At 47.7% G+C, this 23,263-nt stretch overlaps 1 protein-coding gene and 1 pseudogene across 1 annotated transcript; both read right to left on the bottom strand.

The window, feature by feature from the left end:
* Positions 1 to 2,998: 2,998 nt before the first annotated feature.
* Positions 2,999 to 4,606, bottom strand: LOC144284114 (ubiquitin carboxyl-terminal hydrolase 17-like protein 6). Its single transcript, XM_077848465.1, has one exon. It carries the CDS (start codon positions 4,604 to 4,606, stop codon positions 2,999 to 3,001), a length of 1,608 nt encoding a protein of 535 aa, XP_077704591.1.
* Positions 4,607 to 16,597: 11,991 nt separating this feature from the next.
* Positions 16,598 to 18,772, bottom strand: LOC144284113 (ubiquitin carboxyl-terminal hydrolase 17-like protein 6; annotated as a pseudogene).
* Positions 18,773 to 23,263: the final 4,491 nt, after the last annotated feature.

Raw genomic sequence — 23,263 nt, 5'->3', positions numbered from 1 at the left:
TAGGATATCTCCTGTGAAAAGTCCTGACTTTGTTTTCTCCTGCTGGAAAACACAAAAGCTCAGGAAGGGGAGTCAGGTAATCCTTCTGCTTACATTCACCCACCATGGCCAGGAACCTACACTCCTTGTTAAGCTCACAGATCATTGATTGGATGTGGCCTCCCAGATTAAACCTCCATATACTGCCATGGAATCTACCCTTGGGGTTGTCCCCAAAACCCAGTTTCAGCACAGATCCCTACTGTGAAAACAATTCCAGCCTGACATCCTGCCACAGGTTAATGGAGCCAGGACTCAACACATTGTAACCTGAAAACAGTTAGGAGGTCCACCTAGAACTCCATCCAGGATTGGCAATTCCTGTTTCCCAGGAAAGAACTTGTGAATCTGGGGTTGCCTGGATGGCTCAGTGGTTTGGCGCTTGCCTTTGGCCCAGGGTGCGATCCTGGAAACCCTGGATCGAGTTCCACCTCAGGGTCCGGGCATGGAGCCTGCTTCTCCCTCCTCCTGTGTCTCTGCCCACCTCTCTCTCTGTCTATCATAAATAAAAAAAATAAACTTAAAAAAAAAGAACTCGTGAATCTGTTCTGTGGGAGACTCGGCAGATTCTTTGGTCTGTCCTCATGACTAATAGATCTTGATAAATAGAGACACCCCTTGAATGGATACCTGGACAGGATGAGCATTGACGTCCAGACACCTAACCAAAGAATTCATCTGCTGACTGTCCAGCCTCCACAGTCCGACCTCACAGTGTGTTATCCAACCATCTCCCATCATCCCTCTTAGGGGTCTCCTCTAGCCTTGGACAGAGATGGTGTGCTTCTGGTTCAATCTACTCCCTCCCCCTTAAGTTCTCATACAAGCATCTTCCTGGTCAGAGCTCTCATAATTGAAGAGACCCTGAAGAATAATGTCCCTATGTCCCATTGCATTTCCTCTTAAATGGCTACTGGTGCTTCCCCTATATTGAGCCAGTGAGTAGGAGTGAGAAGTTCCCATGGGGGGAGGATATGAATTTGAGCTGCAGGTGACCTAGAGCTGGCTGTGGAAATCCACTCAGGGGAAGCAGGCAAAGAAGCCTCTGTGAGGAGCCAGCCTGGAAATAAAATAACTATTTCAAGGTTCTGAAATACTGGGGAGAAAAAGCCTGCACACCAAATCATATGTGGGAATTTTTTACTAAGAATAAAAAACCACACCACTTCGTAATAACATTTTAGAGCAAAAACAAACAAAGCAGACCAATATTCTGCATAACAATTTCAGAGAAATAATATCAACAAGTACAGAAAATGTCTTCTAGGAGAAAACATGGTGTAATTTGCAGAACTCTGGATGGGATCTTTTTCTAAATCAGAAATTCAGACATTTATAAAACAATTTCAGATTAACTTGTTAATTTCTGTTTACAACCAATTTACAAATTGCCAGGATGATTTCCCTACATTTGTTAGAAAATAGATTTCACTAACACAAACTTGACATTCCGGATTGGGAATCACGTTTTGACATTCCTATAGATTTACCTAAAGAAAAACTGTAGCATCTGTGTAGTGGGGGGAGTGTATGTGTAGGCGCAGGACACCCAGCACGTTGTGGACTTGACCGTTTCCATCCAGTTCAGCGGAGGATTTGCTGGTTCACCACAACAGTCCAGGTGGGGACATATCCTCATTCCAACAGACACCTCCTCAGGGTCCTCTGCTGTGGAGGACAAGTCCCCGAGTCCATGAGCTGTCTCATTCCCTATGACAGTCTTCAGAGGGCGGGGATACCTGCAGGTCCTCTTAGGGAACTCTTGGCAAGACATGCACGCAGGTTCCCTCACTTTTTATGATGCAATAAACTGTATTGGTCAAAAGAAACACAATTCCCAGACATGAAAGAAACTCTGACACTTTATATCTCTAATCTGTCTTTGGTACATGAAAATCTAAAAAAAAGGGTGATTTCTTCTGCACAGATCCTACTGTCCCTTACTTTCCAGTAAGGGTGGCATGTCCAAGTTTGGATACAGAGTGAAAATAACATTATGATGTGATGTTACAACTGTACATCTACGGTCACACTCAGAGGCGTTTGGTGGTCTTGCAATAATTTCCATTCTACAAAGAACTTGTCAAACTCCTCTGTAAGAAATGAAATGATAACACAGAACAACTATAACATGACCTCAAAAAGCTTTTGCTAGATTCATGAACTTGGCACTGTTTTCCAGAGGTATCAACCCAGGTCCAAATTTGATTTTGAACTGGTCTGAAATCCAGAGTCCACTGCTACTGGGTCAGGAGGTGCCACAGAGCAGATGGTAGCAAAATAGTCGTAAAAAGTTATGTTCAGTGGGAGGCTGGGCATTTCCCTTTGGAGTAAGAGTCCTTGTTAGTTTGCTTCTCTTCAGTCTTAATGTGGGAGAGAGTTATGGGAACATAATAAAATCATTGTGTTCAATCAGGCTGGATGCAGTTATTGCCCCAAAAGTAAGCACTTAATTTCCTTCCTACAATTTCCAAGCAATGACCAAGACACATCGCTAGCAAGACCCAACACATACTTATGTGTTCAGACAAAATTCTTTCAATATAAATAGAAGAAAAGCATTGGGAAGTGGGGAGCATGAGGAGAGGGTCAAACATACTCACTTCAACCCCAGGTCCTCAGCATCATATCCACTCTCAACCCTGACTGCTCACTGCCTCTTACCTGCAAGTGGCCCCCACTCTCCCCGAGGCTTAAGGAGAGGCAGGTTCCTGGATAGACCCCATATGAAATCCACACTATCCCAATATAAGATCATGACAAAGACCCAGGTTTAAATATCAGTGTCCTCTAGTTTCAGTTGAAGGCCATATCCCATGAACACACCAGATAGATGGTTCTTCCATACATACAGAACACACACTTCACACAACACAAAATAATTCCAGTATGGGACTGTGTTCGGGTTTGGAGTGAGTGACGCTGTGTGTGTGGGTGTGTGCGCCCATGTGCACCAAAGTTAGGAGACACATCCCTGGACTGCTTCCCCAGAACTCTGTCCCTTCTTGCTCGTCTTCTTGGTAGGTCTGGCTCTCCCTGGCACACGCGGGACTTTGGCCACGTCCCCGGCCACCTGAGGTGGGAGCATCCCAGCTGCAGTGGTGAGCAGGTCGACGGTCTGTTGAGGATGATTCTTCGGCATCTCAGGTCTGTATTTGGAGTGGTGAAGGATGACTGCGTTCGCAGGAAGAGCAATTTCTCTTCCCTTGATATTGAGTTCAGGCTTAGGGCGGTTGCATTCTTGGAGGCATCTCCACTGGTCTAATGTCATTTGTTGTCTGGAGGTCTCTTCCCCACGCTCCTCCAACTCAGGATGGTTCACGGAGGGATCGGTTGCCGGCTCTCCTGAGGCCTCACCCACCACCGTGGGGTCTGCCTCGGGAGATGCGAGTCCTCCCTCCTCGACTGACTCCCTCCCAAGGTCTCTCTCCAGATCAGTCTTCTGCATATAAAAGAGGACATAGGCAGGTTGGCGCAGCGCGCAAGTCACATCACAGGCGCTGACCTTAGCATCATCCATTTTATACCACTGGCCATTTCCTGCCTTTACAAAACAGAAGTAATGTCCGCTGTGGCAACTCCTCCCAGCGTGCACCAGCACGGCATAGAGCACATAAACCAAGGGTCCTGCCCTCTGCTCAGACAGGTAGTGTTGCATGTCAAGGCGCTCAGGATATTGCACCTCCTTAGTCATTTTGTTGCCTGTCAAGTCTGAGAATCGTCTCAAGACCAGGATGAGGACCTTCGGGGAAGTGTGCAAAGTCAACACCTTGGACGCAGGCACCTTCTCCAGACACTTACTACAATGGTAGGCATTTTCACCTTCCAGCAGTTCGGGCTTCATCAACTGCTCCAAAGCTTGGCTGATGCTGTGAGCAGCCCCGATGTCCAGGCAGATGTCCAGGTAAGGTTCCAGAGTGCTCGAAGTGCCTTGGCAGTGGAGACACTGGATTTGAGACCTCCAGTACCCCCCAAAGAGTTGCTGGATGAGGGTGCTGTCCTGAGGACACTCAGGGTCTGAGAGCTTGTCCTCAGGCAAGCATGCTTGCTGCATTGCATCCAGAATGAACATGAGATACTCATGGGCATCTTCCTGCTTGTGTCTGTGGAAGGCGGCGAGCAGGAGTGGCAGGGGCCGGAGCACACGTCCAGGATGGCAGAGAACCCGCGTCAGGTGAGCCTGCAGGGTACACAGCATGCAGGATGTCTGCCTCCTACAGGTGGTCCCGTGCTGCTGGGACAGCATGTAGCTGGCGAGGGGCTCTGTGTAGGTCAGACACTGTAGGGTCGCATTCACATAGCAAGTGTTGCCCATGTTCTGAAGCCCGGCTCCCACCTGGGAAAGGCTCTTCCAACTCAGAGGTGTCTTGGTGGGAGGCAGCCCTGCTGATGCGGGAGCCAACGGGTCAGTTGGGGAGGAGAGTGTCTTTGATGCAGGGGATGTCGTCTCAGGCACAGAGGGTCCTCCGTGGACTTCAGCACCGCCTCTCTTTGACCAGCATGACTGGGGTTTGGGAGAGGCGCTGAACTGAGGCTCCTCTGAGGGGTGGAGGTGGGCAGCCTCCATGTCTGCAGAAACAGTGTCCACAAGATACATTCAACCAGGAGCTTCGGGTCTCAAAGTGATGCTCCTCTCAGTGTGCCAGTTTCCAAATGGCAGTTAATGACCCTCAACTCCACCTTTTATGGCTTTTGGGCCCTGGGATAAGGCACAAAGTCCTCTAATCCACTCTAATTGCTAGATTGGATTATGGGATTTGGGTGTGGTCCCTCTCTGAGGGAGACCATTCAGGTCAGCCCAGCTCCTATTCTTGCCTCCCACAACAGGCAACTTTCAGATTATTCTCAACCTCCTTAACTGTTCCTGCACCTTTCTCAACAGAATTTGTTCAGAGTTTCTATGTTCAGAGGAAACCTTTTTGAATGTCCTTTCCTTTGAGTAACCCCAAGCGAGCCAAGGAGTGTTATACGTTAGTGCTCTAGGACAGGGAAGATCACTTTCCCAAAGGAGCTCAGGTATCACATAGGAACTCGTTCTCCTCACCAGCAGAATGTTTGTAGCTGAAACCAATTATTTGGGAATATGGCATCCATTGCTTGGCTTCTACACTTCCATCTCTCTGGACTATGATCCCAATCTACAAAGATTCTGAATGTTTTGATGAATACCAGTTTCTGCCTAGGTGTGGCCCGGGTCCACCACAACAGGAATTCTCTCACTGGTTTAATGATTTTGGGAACCATTCCTTTGAAACTCCCTTTCCTACAAGAGTCAATATCCTAAATTCAATGTCTCATTTTACCTGTACAAGACCGCGGGACCTTGAACACAAGGCACCAAGCACCAGATGCCCCGTAACACACTGGGGCGCAACCCTCCTTCCCCCTGCCTTGGGCTCCAGGAGGCTGAAGGAGAATGTGGAACCAGGGAGTCAGCAGGACCAGCGGCAACAGGCTGTGCTGTTGAACCAGGCTGAGAGGGAGAAGGCAGGGAGACGAAGGTGAGGAATGGGTTCGGTGACCCGATCGCCAAGGCTGATATGACAGACCCCGAGTCCGTGTGCTTGCACAGTGTGCAGGGCGGCTGCGGGCAGAGCCAGGCTGGGCGAGGCAGGCAGAGGAGCTCCCAGGCTAACAGGGTCCACATTTGGGTGATGGAGCTGTCCCTGCTGATTTGGTGTGGGGTTTGTGGCTGGACAAGTGTCCCTGCACCAGTGAATATATGGAGCTTGGCACATGCCAAGGCAGACCCTTTCTGACTCTGCATGTAAGAAACTGCCTGGATGACCTGTTCAGCTCCCTGTAGTTAGGACGAGGGGCAGAGGTGGGCGTAGAGTGGCTGAGGCGGGAAAGGACCAGGTTGGCCCAAACCCGAGCAGGTGTCCGGCTGGAAGCCAGGGAAGGGAGTTCCTTCTCCTTTCCCTGCTTTGATTTCTGGTGCAGGCAAGAAGCCGAGCAGAGGAAGGCCCTGCTCCACAGGTTCCCCAGGAGACCCCGGGAGGGGCAGAAGCGCACCTGGAAGGAAGACATGGAATCTTGTGACTATGTGAGGGTGAGTGTGCGCTGCTTCCCAGGCTGTGCCCTTGGGGACTCGCTGGGCTCCATGGGCCTCCTGGGGTTAGCGGGGCTCCACTTCCTCTCTGACCAGTGGCAGTTGAGCAGGGTGGACTTTGCACCCATTTTTTCCTTGGTGCCTAAGATGCTTTGTATCCCTAAGTTGGATGTGTATTGATAATACCAGTGAAGCCATTAATTATAATACATATATTTAATGCAAATTTTGACACAAATATCACAGTAATCTGAAGAAGATAAGAGAGAGAACAGAGGAACAAAATCAAGTAGAACAAAGATGTCAAAAATAGTCAATTGATAGACCAACATCCTACTAATCTATCATTAATTACGTAAAAATGTTAAGGGACTGAATATTCTCCTTAAACAGCAGAGATAATCATATGGATTAAATAGGAAGACAAAACTACATGTTATCCATAAAGGAATCTTCTCTCCAAACATTTTTTTCCTTTGAGATAATTATAGACTCACAATAAGTTCCAAAAATGGTACAGAGAGGTCTTAGGCACCCATCACCCAGCCTACTGCAATGGGGACATTGTCCATAATTGTGAATTGTCAAAGCTAGGAAATAAAGTGGCAGAGTAACCTCAGATCACAAATTATACGGAAAGCATTAAATATAAAAAGACAAAGAAAGGCTGAAAACACATGAATGGAAAAACATAAACTATGAAAATATCTAGAATAAGGAGGCTGGAGTGCCAATATTCATTTCAGATAAAAAAGAATATTATCAAATGGAGAGTGGGATGCTGTGTAACACTTTTACACAATAACTGGATGGATTAAAATGGGGAAACACAGTTCTACAATGAGAGCAGAAGATTTTGATGTCATTCTTTCCAGCAAAGGCTAGAACCAAAATTAACAAACACGGGTTTGATGTAAACAACACTACCACCACGTTGAGTGAATTGGTATTTATGGAATACAACCCAAAATGACTGCAAAACACACATACACACCTTTTTCAAGTACATATGACACATTCATCAACACAGATCGCATGCTGGGCTATAAAACACATATACTTTTGTTGAACTATTGATTTCTCTCTTTGGTGTGTCAGTTCCCACTTCATGTGTTTCGTGGCTCTTGTTAGGTTTGTACACGCTTATAATGGTCATGTGTTCTTAAGGGGTTGACGTGTCTACCACTATACGGGGTTCTCTTGTCTCTCGCTCCATCTTTTTCCATCCTTCTACTTTTGACCTCTTCATTTCATTGAATCCAGCGTGTCCCTTTCACACAGGCACACAGCATATAGTTGGATCTTTAAAAACTTTTTTTAAAAACCATTCTGCTAGACTCTACCTGGAGTATTTAATTCATTTGCATTTAATAACATAATTGATGAGGTAGGATTTACATCTGCCATTTGCTATTATAGTTTTCTTTTTTATTATTATGCATTTATTTATCTATGGGGGGGCGGGAGAGAGAGAGAGAGCTTAAGTGGAGGGTGGGGAGGGACAGTGGGAGAGAGAGAATTCCAATAAGGCTCTGTGTTGGGCTCAGATTCACAATCCTGAGATCATGACCTGAGCCAAAATCAAGAGTCAGAAGCTTAACCAGCTAAGCCACCAGGTGCCCCTGCTATTTGTTTCCTAAATTTCTCCTCCACCCACCTTTCCTGCATTACTGACTTCTTTTATGTTAAACAGATATTTCCTGAGGTACCATTTGAATTTCCTTGTCAAATATCAGTGACTCTTGATCCTGTCATATTTTCTATACTCTCACATCTATTCAGTGAATCTTTTTCAGGTATAACTTTCAATATCAATATTTCTTTCTATTTTCTGTTATCTACTGATATTTCCCTTGTTTAATTAATTATGGCACTATGTATGTTTATGTTGTAAATGAATTTGCAATTAATTTTTAACAACTAGATTCCAATGGTGAACAAAAGCATTATTCTGTATAGCTTGGTTTTCTCCTCTTTCTTTTGTGCTGTTAGACAGAAGTAGGAGTTTTGAAGTACAAGAGACACTCTGGGTGACCTTGAAGGAGAAATCTGCCATTTTATGGAAAGAGCCACAGGTCAGGGAATGCCAGGCAGCTTCTGTGTGCTCAGCATAATACCTGGCCGACATCCTGCAAGAAGACAGCAACCCAGTGCAGGCCAACAACCACAAGGGACACAATTTTTCCCCGACAGCCCCAGGGGGATGCAAGGGGATCTCTTGCCTCAGATTAGATCAAAGTCCCAGCTGACCCCATGCTGTCAGTCTCCTGAAACCCTGAGCACGGGGTCCAGATACACCATGCCTGGACTTTGGACCCACAGAACTGCGAGAGAGGGTGTGCTGCTTTAAGCAGCTAACTTTTGTGGTACTTTGTGACACACTGAAATAAATGAGTCCAGCAGTCTTCCAAGGTAGATCTCTTTGGGGGAGCACATTTATGTGTTCTTGCAAGGTTTCTGTTGGTTCGTGGCATTGCACAGTTTCATGAATGGTTGATGTTCTTTCTAGTTGATCTTATGAATTTCCCTCCACCCAAGCAATGTATCCAAAAATGACTTACTACTGAGTCCCTTTGATTGAGCAGGTCACATTATTTGGGAATACTCCCTTTAGGATGGTTTCAGCTCAGTGATCTTTTTTTTTAAATTTTTATTTATTCAATCATGAGAGACAGAAAGAGAGAGAGGCAGAGAAACAGGCAGAGGGAGAAGTAGGCTCCATCCAGGGAGCCACAGTGAGGTCCCAATCCCAGCTCACTAACACATTTTCCAAGGAAATTTGTCCTCTGCCTTCTCTAGCTTTCTTTTATACTCTCAAGGCATAGACACAAGGTTAAGTGTCTCAGAGCACATTTTGTGGTCAACTTCTTTGCTTTCCCTATCCCTGGGGTTCAGTACTTCAATTGGGAATATGAAAGAAGATGATTCTTAACGTTTTGTCCTCTGCCATTTGGGAATTCAGCACAAACTGATCAATCTTGTTCTACAGACACTGTCATTCCCTTTCCGTTATTGTGAGGGGGTTTTGAAATGGACCCCGCATCAAGAAGGGACAATACAGAGGAGGGGCAAGATGACGGGAGAGGAGGGTCTCCAAATCACCTGTCTCCACCAAATTACCTAGAAAACCTTCAAATTATCCTGAAAATCTATGAATTCGGCCTGAGAATTAAAAAGAGAACACCTGGAATGCTACAGTGAGAAGAGTTTGCGCTTCTATCAAGGTAGGAAGACGGGGAAAAAGAAATAAAGAAACAAAGGCCTCCAAGGGGGAGGGGCCCCGCGAGGAGCCGGGCTGAGGCCGGGGCGAGTGTCCCCAGGACAGGAGAGCCCCGTCCCGGAGGAGCAGGAGCTGCACCGACCTTCCTGGGCGGAAAGGGGCTCGCAGGGAGGTGGGGCAGGACCCAGGAGGGCGGGGATGCCCTCGGGCTCCCGGGGACACTAACAGACACCTGCGCCCTGGGAGAGTGCGCCGAGCTCCCTAAGGGCTGCAGCGCGCACGGGGGGACCCGGAGCAGCTCGGGGGGGCTCGGGGGCGGCTCCGCAGAGGGGGCTGCGCGGCCCCGGGAGCGTGAATCCAACAGCGCAGGCTCCGGAGCACAGGGCGCCGGGACACAGCCCAGGATCCGGCCTCCCCCCGGGACAGGCAGAGGCCGGGAGGGCCCAGGACAGTGAGGACGCTCCTGCCCCGAGCTGAGCAGATCAGTGGCCCTGCACGGAGCCTCCAGGCCCTGCAGACGGAGAGCTCCGGAGTTCCTGCGGGGGCTGAATCCAGGTTTCCAGAGCTGACCCCGCCACTGGGATTGTTGTTCCTGGGACCTCACGGGGTAAACAACCCCCACTGAGCCCTGCACCAGGCAGGGGCACAGCAGCTCCCCCAACTGCTAACACCTGAAAATCAGCACAGCAGGCCCCTCCCCCAGAAGACCAGCTAGACTGACTGACAACTTCCAGGGGAAGCCAAGGGACTTAAAGTACACAGAATCAGAAGATACTCCCCCGTGGTTCTTTTTTTTGTTTTGTTTTGCTTTTTGATTTGTTTCCTTCCCCCACCCCCCTTTTTTCTCCTTTCTTTCTTTTTCTTTCTCTTTTTCTTCTTTTTTTTTCGTTTTTTTTCTTCCTTTTTTTTCTCTTTCTCTTTTCTTTCCTTCTTTCTCTCCTCTCTTTTTCTCCTTTTCCCAATACAACTTGCTTTTGGCCACTCTGCACTGAGCAAAATGACTAGAAGGAAAACCTCACCTGAAAAGAAAGAATCAGAAACAGTCCTCTCTCCTACAGAGTTACAAAATCTGGATTACAATTCAATGTCAGAAAGCCAATTCAGAAGCACTATTATACAGCTACTGGTGGCTCTAGAAAAAATCATAAAGGACTCAAGAGACTTCATGACTGCAGAATTTAGAGCCAATCAGGCAGAAATTAAAAATCAATTGAATGAGATGCAATCCAAACTAGAAGTCCTAACGACGAGGGTTAACGAGGTGGAAGAATGAGTGAGTGACATAGAAGACAAGTTGATAGCAAAGAGGGAAACTGAGGAAAAAAGACACAAACAATTAAAAGACCATGAAGATAGATTAAGGGAAATAAACGACAGCCTGAGGAAGAAAAACCTACGTTTAATTGGTGTTCCCAAGGGTGCCGAAAGGGCCAGAGGGCCAGAATATGTATTTGAACAAATTCTAGGTGAAAACTTTCCTAATCTGGGAAGGGAAGCAGGCATTCAGATCCAGGAAATAGAGAGATCCCCCCTAAAATCAATAAAAACCGTTCAACACCTCGACATTTAATAGTGAAGCTTGCAAATTCCAAAGATAAAGAGAAGATCCTTAAAGCAGCAAGAGACAAGAAATCCCTGACTTTTATGGGGAGGAGTATTAGGGTAACAGCAGACCTCTCCACAGAGTCCTGGCAGGCCAGAAAGGGCTGGCAGGATATATTCAGGGTCCTAAATGAGAAGAACATGCAAACAAGAATCCTTTATCCAGCAAGGCTCTCATTCAAAATGGAAGGAGAGATAAAGAGCTTCCAAGACAGGCAGCAACTAAAAGAATATGTGACCTCCAAACCAGCTCTGCAAGAAATTTTAAGGGGGGTTCTTAAAATTCCCCTTTAAGAAGAAGTTCAGTGGAACAATCCACAAAAACAAGGACTGAATAGTTATCATGATGACACTAAATTCATATCTCTCAATAGTAACTCTGAATGTGAACGGGCTTAATGACCCCATCAAAAGGCACAGGGTTTCAGACTGGATAAAAAAGCAGGACCCATCTATTTGCTGTCTACAAGAGACTCATTTTAGACAGAAGGACACCTACAGCCTGAAAATAAAAGGTTGGAGAACCATTTACCATTCGAATGGTCCTCAAAAGAAAGCAGGGGTAGCCATCCTTATATCAGATAAACTAAAATTTACCCCAAAGACTGTAGTGAGAGATGAAGAGGGACACTATATCATACTTAAAGGATCTATCCAACAAGAGGACTTAACAATCCTCAATATATATGCCCCGAATGTGGGAGCTGCCAAATATATAAATCAATTATTAACCAAAGTGAAGAAATACTTAGATAAAAATACACTTATACTTGGTGACTTCAATCTAGCTCTTTCTATACTCGATAGGTCTTCTAAGCACAACATCTCCAAAGAAACGAGAGCTTTAAATGATACACTGGACCAGATGGATTTCACAGATATCTACAGAACTTTACATCCAAACTCAACTGAATACACATTCTTCTCAAGCGCACATGGAACTTTCTCCAGAATAGACCACATATTGGGTCACAAATCGGGTCTGAACCGATACCAAAAGATTGGGATTGTCCCCTGCATATTCTCAGACCATAATGCCTTGAAATTAGAACTAAATCACAACAAGAAGTTTGGAAGGACCTCAAACACGTGGAGGTTAAGGACCATCCTGCTCAAAGATGAAAGGTCAACCAGGAAATTAAGGAAGAATTAAAAAGATTCATGGAAACTAATGAGAATGAAGATACAACCATCCAAAATCTTTGGGATGCAGCTAAAGCAGTCCTAAGGGGGAAATACATCACAATACAAGCATCCGTTCAAAAACTGGAAAGAACTCAAATACAAAAGCTAACCTTACACATAAAGGAGCTAGAGAAAAAACAGCAAATAGATCCTACACCCAAGAGAAGAAGGGAATTAATAAAGATTCGAGCAGAACTCAACGAAATCGAGACCAGAAGAACTGTGGAACAGATCAACAGAACCAAGAGTTTGTTCTTTGAAAGAATTAATAAGATAGATAAACCATTAGCCAGTCTTATTAAAAAGAAGAGAGAGAAGACTCAAATTAATAAAATCATGAATGAGAAAGGAGAGATCAGCACCAACACCAAGGAAATACAAACGATTTTAAAAACATATTATGGGGAGCTATACGCCAATAAATTAGGCAATCTAGGAGAAATGGACGCATTCCTGGAAAGCCACAAACTACCAAAACTGGAACAGGAAGAAATAGAAAACCTTAACAGGACAATAACCAGGGAGGAAATTGAAGCAGTCATCAAAAACCTCCCAAGACACAAGAGTCCAGGGCCAGATGGCTTCCCAGGGGAATTCTATCAAACGTTTAAAGAAGAAACCATACCTATTCTCCTAAAGCTGTTTGGAAAGATAGAAAGAAATGGAGTACTTCCAGTGGCCGTGCTGCTGGATTCGGGGCTCCCTCCCACATTCCTGAGACCCACATGTCTGGCGTTATTTTTCATTTCCGGGTAAGAAGCATGAGACAGCAAGGCCCTCAAGCAGACATTATCTAGGACACTCCAAGGGCAAAAGCAGCCACATTGGAAGGAATTGGCAGCATCGGATATCCTCCTGACGGCGGGGCTCTTCCTTATCCACCACCGTCTCCCGTCTCTGCACCCAGAGTGTCTTCACTCCATGCTCTTCTTCCGTGAGGGATTTCTTAAAATTCCATTCTCTCCCCGAGGTCCCTTCCTTGCTTATGGAGTCTTCAGGTTCCATGTGTCCTTCAATTCTTTGCTTCTGTGTGATCGCTGGCATGTGAGCCCCAACATGCTAGAGCCACCACATGGAACTGATTTACTGAGATGTCTCCAAATGGAAAAATCCCTAATGCAACAAAATGTATTGATTCCATATATATTCCAAATCGTGTATCACACACAGTATCACTAAAAATTTTAAAGACAGCTATGGTTTTCTTTTTAATATTCTCCTGGCTATTCAGGGTCTTTTCTATTTCCACACAAATCTTAAGATGATTTGTTCCAAATCTCTAAAGAAAGTCCTCAGTGTTTTGATAGGGATTGCATTAAATGTGTGAATCGCCCTGGGTACCCTTGACATTTTCATAATATTACTTCTTCCAATCCTTGAGCTTGGAATATTTTTCCATCTCTTTCTGTCTCCCTCCATTTCCTTAAAAGTGTTCTGTAGTTTTTAGGGTTAGGATCCTTTACCTCTTTGGGCAGGTTGATTCCTAGGTATCTTATGTTGAATAGCAGGGGTGAGAGTGGCCATCCCTGCCTTGTTCCTGATCTTAGGGGAAAGGCTCCCACTGTTTCCCCATTGAGAATGATGTTTGCTGAGGGGTTTCCCTAGATGGCTTTTAAGATGCTGAGGAATGTTCCTCTATCCCTACACTCTGAAGACAGGATTAGCTCGGTCCACTGCCAGAAGAGTGAATGCAATGGCTTCTTCAAAAGAAACTAAAACACTGTATTGAAACCTTCTCATCTCGCCCTCTGGTAACAGGAGGCTAATGTATTTTATGTCCCCTTATCACCACAGGGGTGGGGTTCTTTTCCCATTAAAATGAGCACTTTTAATAATATCACTGTGGAATGGATTGTTCTCATCTCCATGCCTTTACTGTGCTTGATTTCTATGAAGTGGAGAGGAAGAGCTAAGATGTGGTCCATCTGTGGTGTCTTCTATTGGAGCAGCTGGTAATGGGATGATGCACACCTCACGGGAGGAGGCAAGCTCCCTAGAAGCTGTTTCCTGTCTCCTGCCTGCGCTCAAACCTGCCACGAGACACATGCCCTAGGATATCTCCTGTGAAAAGTCCTGACTTTGTTTTCTCCTCCAGGACAACACAAAAGCTCAGGATGGGAAGTCAGGTAATCCTTATGCTTACATTCACCCACCATGGCCAGGAACCTACCCTCCTTGTCAAGCTCACAGATCATTGATTGGATGTGGCCTCCCAGATTAAACCTCCATATCCTGCCATGGAATCTAGCCTTGGGGCTGTCCCCAAAACCTAGTTTCAGCCCAGATTTCTATTGTGAACACAATTCCAGCCTGACATCTTGCCACAGGTTGATGGAGCCAGGACTCAACACATTGTTTCCTGGAAACAGGTATGAGGTCCACCTAGAACTCCATCCAGGATTGGCAATTCTGGTGTCCCAGGAAATAACTCATGAATCTGGGGATCCCTGGGTGGCTCAGCGGTTTGGCGCCTGCCTTTGGCCCAGGGCATGATCCTGGAATCCCGGGATCGAGTCCCACGTCAGGCTCCGGGCATGGAGCCTGCTTCTCCCTCCTCCAGTGTCTCTGCCCCCCTCTCTGTCTATCATAAATGAATGAATGAATTAATTAATTAATTAATAAATAAATCTTTTAAAAAAAAGAACTCGTGAATCTGTTCTGTGGGAGGCTCTGCAGATTCTTTGGTCTGTCCTCATGACTAATAGATCTTGATATAGAGAGACACCCCTTGAGTGACTAATGGATACCTGGACAGGATGAGCATTGAAGTCCAGACACCTAACCAGAGAATCCATATGCTGACTGTCCAGCCTCCACCGTCCCCACAGTGTGCTATCCAACCATCTCCCATCATCCCTCCTCGGGGTCTCTGCTAGCCTTGGACAGAGATGGTGTGCTTCTGGTTCAATCTACTCCCTCCCCCTTAATTTCTCATACAAGCATCTTCCTGGTCAGAGCTCTCATAATTGAAGAGACCCTGAAGAATAATGTCCCTATGTCCCATTGCATTTCCTCTTAAATGGCTGCTGGCGCTTCCCCTATATTGAGCCAGTGAGTAGGAGTGAGAAATTCCCATGGGGGGAGGATATGAATTTGAGCTGCAGGTGACCTAAAGGTGGCTGTGGAATTCCACTCAGGGGAAGCAGGCAAAGAAGCCTCTGTGAGGAGCCAGCCTGGAAATAAAACAACTGTTTCAAGGTTCTGAACTACTGGGGAGAAAAAGCCTGCACACCAAATCATATGTGGGAATTTTTTATTAAGAATAAAAAACCACACCACTTCCTAATAACATTTTAGAGCAAAAACAAACAAAGCAGATGCAATATTCTGCATAACAATTTCAGAGAAATAATATCAACAAGTACAGAAAATGTCTTCTAGGAGAAAACATGGTGTAATTTGCAGAACTCTGAATGGGATCTTTTTCTAAATCAGAAATTCAGACATTTATAAAACAATTTCAGATTAACTTGTTAATTTCTGTTTACAACCAAGTTACAAATTGCCAGGATGATTTCCCTACATTTGTTAGAAAATGGATTTCACTAAGACAAACTTGACATTCCGGATTGGTGCACGCTTTGACAGTCCTATAGATTTACCTAAAGAAAAACTGCAGCATCTGTGTAGTGGGGGGAGTGTATGTGTAGGCGCACAAAAGCAGGACACCCAGCACGTTGTGGACTTGACCGTTTCCATCCAGTTCAGCGGAGGAATTGCTGGTTCACCACAACAGTCCAGGTGGAGACATATCCTCATTCCCACAGACACCTCCTCAGTGTCCTCTGCTGTGGAGGACAAGTCCCCGAGTCCATGAGCTGTCTCATTCCCTATGACAGTCTTCAGAGGACGGGGATACCTGCAGGTCCTCTTAGGGAACTCTTGGCAAGACATGCACACAGGTTTCCTCACTCTTTACGACACAATAAACTGTATTGGTCAAAAGAAACACAATTCCCAGACATGAAAGAAACCCTGACACTTTATATCTCTAATCTGTCTTTGTTACATGAAAATCTACAAAAAAGCTTGATTTCTTCTGCACAGATCCTATCGTCCCTTACTCTCCAGTAAGGGTGGTATTTCCAAGTTTGAATACAGAGTGAAAATAACATTATGATGTGATGTTACAACTGCACATCTACGGTCACACTCAGAGGCGTTTGCTGGTCATGTAATAATTTCCATTCTACAATGAACTTGTCAAACTCTTCTGTAAGAAATGCAATGATAACACAGAACACCTATAACCTGACCTCAAAACGCTTTTGCTAGACTCATGAACTTGGCACTGTTTTCCAAGGTATCAAACCATGTCCAAATTTGAATTTGAACTGGTCTGAAATCCAGAGTCCACTGCTTCTGGGTCAGGAGGTGCCACAGAGCAGATGGTAGCAAGAGTTGTAAAAAGTTATATTCAGTGGGAGGCTGGGCATTTCCTTTTGGAATAACAGCCCTTGTTAGTTTGCTTCTCTTCAGTCTTAATGTGGGAGAGAGTGAAGGGAACATAATATAATCACTATGGTTATATCAGGCTGGATGCAGTTATTGTCCCAAAAGTAAGCACTTAATTTCCTTCTTACAATTTCCAAGCATTGACCAAGACACATCGCTAGCAAGACCCAATACATACTCATGTGTTCAGACAAATATTCTTTCAATATAAATAGAAGAAAAGCATTGGGAAGTGGGGACCATGACGAGAGGGTCAAACATACTTCAACCCCAGGTCCTCAGCATCATATCGACTCTCAACCCTGACTGCTCACTGCCTCTCACCTGCAAGTGGCCCCCACTCTCCCCAAGGCTGAAGGAGAGGCAGGTTCCTCGATACACCCCATATGAAATCCACACTATCCCAATATAAGATCATGACAAAGACCCAGGTTTAAATATCAGTGTCCTCTAGGTTCAGTTGAAGGCCATATCCCATGAACACACCAGATAGATGGTTCTTCCATACATACAGAACACACACTTCTCACAACACAAAGTATTTCCAGTATGGGTCTGTGTTCGGGTTTGGAGTGAGTGATGCTGTGTGTGTGGGTGTGTGCGCCCATGTGCACCAAAGTTAGGAGACACATCCCTGGACTGCTTCCCCAGACCTCTGTCCCTTCTTGCTCATCCTCTTGGTAGGTCGGGCTCTCCCTGGCACACGTGGGACCTTGGCCACGTCCCCGGCCACCTGAGGTGGGAGCATCCCAGCTGCAGTGGTGAGCACGTCGACGGTCTGCTGAGGATGATTCTTCGGCATCTCAGGTCTGTATTTGGAGTGGTGAAGGATGACTGCGTTTGCAGGAAGAGCAATTTCTCTTCTCCTGACATTGAGTTCAAGCTTAGGTCGATTGCGTTCCTGGAGGCATCTCCACTGTCATTTGTTGCCTTGAGGTCTCTTCCCCACACTCCTCCAACTCAGGAAGGTTCACGGAGGGATCCGTTGCCGGCTCTCCTGAGGCCTCACCCACCACCGTGGGGTCTGCCTCGGGAGATGCGAGTCCTCCCTCCTCGACTGACTCCCTCCCAAGGTCTCTCTCCAGATCAGTCTTCTGCATATAAAAGAGGACATAGGCAGGTTGGCGCAGCGCACAAGTCACATCACAGGCGCTGACCTTAGCATCATCCATTTTATACCACTGGCCATTTCCTGCCTTTACGAAACAGAAGTAATGTCCGCTGTGGCAACTCCTCCCAGCGTGCACCAGCACGGCATAGAGCACATAAACCAAGGGTCCTGCCCTCTGCTCAGACAGGCAGTGTTGCATGTCAAGGCGCTCAGGATATTGCACCTCCTTAGTCATTTTGTTGCCTGTCAAGTCTGAGAATCGTCTCAAGACCAGGATGAGGACCTTCGGGGAAGTGTGCAAAGTCAACACCTTGGACGCAGGCACCTTCTCCAGACACTTACTACAATGGTAGGCATTTTCACCTTCCAGCAGTTCGGGCTTCATCAACTGCTCCAAAGCTTGGCTGATGCTGTGAGCAGCCCCGATGTCCAGGCAGATGTCCAGGTAAGGTTCCAGAGTGCTCGAAGTGCCTTGGCAGTGGAGACACTGGATTTGAGACCTCCAGTACCCCCCAAAGAGTTGCTGGATGAGGGTGCTGTCCTGAGGACACTCAGGGTCTGAGAGCTTGTCCTCAGGCAAGCATGCTTGCTGCATTGCATCCAGAATGAACATGAGATACTCATGGGCATCTTCCTGCTTGTGTCTGTGGAAGGCGGCGAGCAGGAGTGGCAGGGGCCGGAGCACACGTCCAGGATGGCAGAGAACCCGCGTCAGGTGAGCCTGCAGGGTACACAGCATGCAGGATGTCTGCCTCCTACAGGTGGTCCCGTGCTGCTGGGACAGCATGTAGCTGGCGAGGGGCTCTGTGTAGGTCAGACACTGTAGGGTCGCATTCACATAGCAAGTGTTGCCCATGTTCTGAAGCCCGGCTCCCACCTGGGAAAGGCTCTTCCAACTCAGAGGCGTCTTGGTGGGAGGCAGCCCTGCTGATGCGGGAGCCAACGGGTCAGTCGGGGAGGAGAGAGTCTTTGATGCAGGGGATGTCGTCTCGGGCACAGAGGGTCCTCCGTGGACTTCAGCACCGCCTCTCTTTGACCAGCATGACTGGGGTTTGGGAGAGGCGCTGAACTGAGGCTCCTCTGAGGGGTGGAGGTGGGCAGCCTCCATGTCTGCAGAAACAGTGTCCACAAATACATTCAACCAGGAGCTTCGGGTCTCAAAGTGATGCTCCTCTCACTGTGCCAGTTTCCAAATGTCAGATAGTGAACCTCACCTCCACCTTTTATGGCTTTTGGTCCCTGGGATAAGGCACAAAGTCCTCTCATCCACTCTAATTGCTAGATTGGATTACAGGATTTGGGTGTGGTCCCTCCCTGACGGAGACCATTCAGGTCAGCCCAGCTCCCATTCTTGCCTCCCACAACAGGCAACTTTCAGATTATTCTCAACCTCCTTAACTGTCCCTGCACCTTTCTCAACAGAATTTGTTCAGAGTTTCTATGTTCAGAGGAAACCTTTTTCAATGTCCTTTCCTTTGAGTAACCCCAAGCGAGCCAAGGAGTGTTATACGTTAGTGCTCTAGGACAGGGAAGATCACTTTCCCAAAGGAGCTCAGGTATCACATAGCAACTCGTTCTCCTCACCAGCAGAATGTTTGTAGCTGAAACCAATTATTTGGGAATATGGCATCCATTGCTTGGCTTCTACACTTCCATCTCTCTGGACTATATTCCAGTCTACAAAGATTGTGAATGTTTTGATGAATACCAGTTTCTGCCTTGGTGTGACCCAGGTCCACCACAACAGGAATTCTCTCACTGGGAAACATTCTTTTGGGAAACATTCCTTTGAAACTCCCTTTCCTACAAGAGTGTATATCTTAAATCCAGTGTTTATATGCCTCATTTTACCTGTCCAAGACCGCGGGACCTTGGACACAAGGCATCAAGCACCAGATGCCCCGTAACACACTGGGACGCAACCCTCCTTCCCCTGGCCTTGGGCTCCAGGAGGCTGAAGGAGAATGTGGAGCCGGGGAGTCAGCAGGACCAGCGGCACCAGGCTGGGCTGTTGAACCAGGCTGAGAGGGAGAAGGCAGGGAGATGAAGGTGAGGAATGGGGCTGGTGACCCGAACACCAAGGCTATATGACAGACCCCGAGTACGTGTGCATGCACAGTGTGCAGGGCGGCTGCGGGTAGAGCCAGGCTGGGCGAGGCAGGCAGAGGAGCTCCCAGACTAACAGGGTCCACATTTGGGTGATGGAGCTGTCCCTGCTGATTTGGTGTGGGGTTTGTGGCTGGACAAGTGTCCCTGCACCAGTGAATGTATGGAGCTTGGCACATGCCAAGGCAGACCCTTTCAGATTCTGAATGTAAGAAACTGCCTGGACGACCTGTTCAGCTCCCGATAGTTAGGGTGAGGGGCAGAGGTGGGCGTAGAGTTGCTGCGGAGGGAAAGGACCAGGTTGGCCCAAGCCCCGAGCAGGTGTCCGGCTGGAAGCCAGGGAAGGGAGTTCCTTCTCCTTTCCATGCCTTGATTTCTGGTGCAGGCAAGAAGCCGAGCAGAGGAAAGGCCTGCTCCACAGGTTCCCCAGGTGACCCCAGGAGGGGCAGAAGCGCACCTGGAAGGAAGACACGGAATCTTGTGACTATGTGAGGGTGAGTGTGTGCTGCGTCCCGGGCTGTGCCCTTCTGGACTCGCTGGGCTCCATGGGCCTCCTGGGGGAGGCCGGGCTCCACTTCCTCTCTGACCAGTGGCAGTTGAGCAGCGTGGATTTGCACACTTTTTTCCCTTGGTGCCCATGATGTTGCCTTATGCCTGGTATTTGTGCGAACACTGGCTGTTTGACGTGTGAAGGTCATTGGCGGGCACTCCTGGAGCACATACCAACCTCAGAGAAGAACAGGCCGCTGTCCTTTGTGACACATCATCCCACACTGCCCATCCCCACTCAGGAGCTCCCACCATGACTCTCCAGCTGCAGGACTCCTATCGCCTCATGAGCAGAGAGGATGGAAGCGCTGGTTCAATGGAGGAAGCATCGCTGTGAGGCAGGACTTTGCGTGTCCCCCCCATGTCTCAAGGGCATCAACAGCATCCTGTCAGGCCTTGTTTGGACGAGTCCTGGAGCCAGATTCCCTACTCCTAGGTCAACAGATCCCAACTCTTTCTTTCCCTGTTCCGGGGGAGGGGGTGGTTACTAAGGTCGTGGGCATTTGTTGGTTTCTTTCTTTCTTTCCTGAGTGTTCATTTTGCCTTGGTGCCGGGGCCAAACTCATGGAGTCCCGTGTGTTCTCTTTTCCCACAGCGTCCACACATGCCGATGCTCGTCTACACCACCAGGAGGCCTTCTATCCCTGACCCTGCCCTGCCGATGGAACCACGTACTCAGCCCCCTGACATAAGACTCCGGTCCCATTCCACCTCTCGTCTTAGAAGCCCTCAAGTTAGCCACAGCCCACTTGGTGGACCTCCTGGTGCCCAGGAAGTGCCGATGGCTGACACCCCTCAGCCGGGTCGCCAACCCTTTGTCAGGGCTGATAGCTTGGTTGTGCAGCAGAGAGCCAAGAGGCCCTGCAGAGTCTCCCTCGAGGGTCCCCAGGCTGGCTCCCAGGACCATGGGCTGGGACACACCCAGGCACCACCCAAGTATCATGAGGAGAACACCCGTCCCACTGTCAGCAACGCATTGGCAAATAATTCCCAAATGCCCCTCCAGACTCCAGGCAACAAATGTGTCCAGATGCCCCTAGACAGGTCCCAGAACTCCTGAAAGAAACCGTGATGGAGCCCCAGCCAGCACACCTCCGGGATCATTGTGGAAGCCCCTGTGGGGATTTCGGGGAGTCTGTGTCCTCCAGGAAGTAGACGTGCCTGTGGATGCACAGCCAGGCCCCTGCAGCCCAGGAAGACACCTGCCTTCCGGCCAAGAAAGGGCCCCCAGCCCACACCTGCCACACCTCACCTGGAGATGCTGCAGCCGTGTACTGAGCCCCCACGGCCGCCCTCTGCGCGGGCCCCCACTCAGCCCCTGAGAATGGTCTTCACCAGATTGAACAGAAGGTGCTGGAGCTCCCGGTTCCTCGCAGCTCCCTCATCCTTCTTCCCGAGAAGCAAGGCCCTGCTCAGGGCCCTCCTGTCCCCCACATGTCGGTTGGAGCCTGTGTCTGTGGCCCCTGGAGTGTCCTCCATGGTGACCTACAGGTGTCCTCATCCTCAGAAGACACTGAGAGCGAATGAGCCAGCTCCTGGCCTCGGACATTGTCTCCACCCCACTGCACCCTAAGTGGTGACTGCGGACCTGAGGACGTGGCCCCTCCTGGACTCATGTGGGGAATCAGCACTTGCTCAGCTCCTTTGCATGGGAATTCTCGGGTCCACAGCCTGCTTCCTCTCATGCTCCTGGGGCCGTGCACAGACACTGAACCCCTAAGGCACACAATGCACTTTTCTTTAGGGAAATCCGTGTGCTGTGGAGAAGGCTACTCTTCCCTCTGGGATGTCAATTTTCTCTTCAGCAAATAGATTCTCCTAGAAATGGAGGGAATTTCGAATGAGCACTTGTCACTCCAATGGAAATAGAAACTCAGACTTTAAGCTCTCATTGGCGTACACATGTCTGCATTTGGGTTTTCAGCTTTGAACAGCCGCTGTGGGCCCTGCAAATGGACACTGTGTTTTCTCCTGAGATGAGCTTTTCTTGACTCAGTGGTGGTAGCTTTGCCGAAACTGTGATTGTCGATATTTAACCCAGGCAGTACGTTTATTCTTTAGTGTTAATTTAGAATTGTGTGTAGTGTTTTTCTGTTAATAAAATATTAGCACAAATGAATAGTGTGCATGTCATTCTTTTGATCTTGTTTTGTGGGGTTTTTATTGCTCAGCATTTCTGAACCTCTCCATAGTTATATTAATTCCTCCAGCCATAATTACTTGAGAGGAAACAGCAGCTTGATAGGTTCAGGGGATACGTAGACATTGAGGGTCTCATGCACACACAGTGTTCTGCATGAAGTACTACCCAGGCAACGTGGATCCCTGAGCATCCAGTGTGGGTGCCATGTGCTCCGCATGGGGCCTCGGTCACACGTGCTCTGTAATGGGATGAGTTGACGGTTTCATTCTTTATATATCCTGAAACCCACTTCAATGTTGGATCATGATGCCTCCTTTCAGAGGCCTGAGCATGGAGATTTATCTCCCTCCAGATGATTTCCTAACAAGGCAATGTTTGACTAGTGGGCATGTAATGGTCCAAATAGCACGAGACCCAGGACTGGGTACTTCCCTCTGACTGTCTCTCTTCCTCTCTCTGTCCCTCGTTCTCAGGCATATCTCTGAAGTGGGCCAATGGAAACAATACAACACCATGTGATACCAAACCAAATGAAACTCAGCAAAACCAAACCAACCCAAACGAAACCAAACCAAAGCACATCCATGGTTGTGTCATGAGGATTTCTTTTTTAGGAAAAACAACTGACTGCTCTTTCCTCACTCCAGAGCTCCTGTTCAAGGGTGTTCCCTCTCTCTGTGCATATGGAGGGTAGAGGAGCTCCTCGATGTGCACACTAGGTTTTTAAATTCAGAGGGCAGTAGAGAAGCCATGGTGTGGGATCCTTCTCCCACCCTCAAGCCCTAAGTAACTCCCATTCAT

This window comes from Canis aureus, chromosome 15 (genome assembly GCF_053574225.1).
Source record: "Canis aureus isolate CA01 chromosome 15, VMU_Caureus_v.1.0, whole genome shotgun sequence".
NCBI classification, from domain to species: domain Eukaryota; kingdom Metazoa; phylum Chordata; class Mammalia; order Carnivora; family Canidae; genus Canis; species Canis aureus.
The sequence above is the reverse complement of the archived record's forward strand: the minus strand, read 5'-3'. Positions and strand labels throughout refer to the sequence as shown.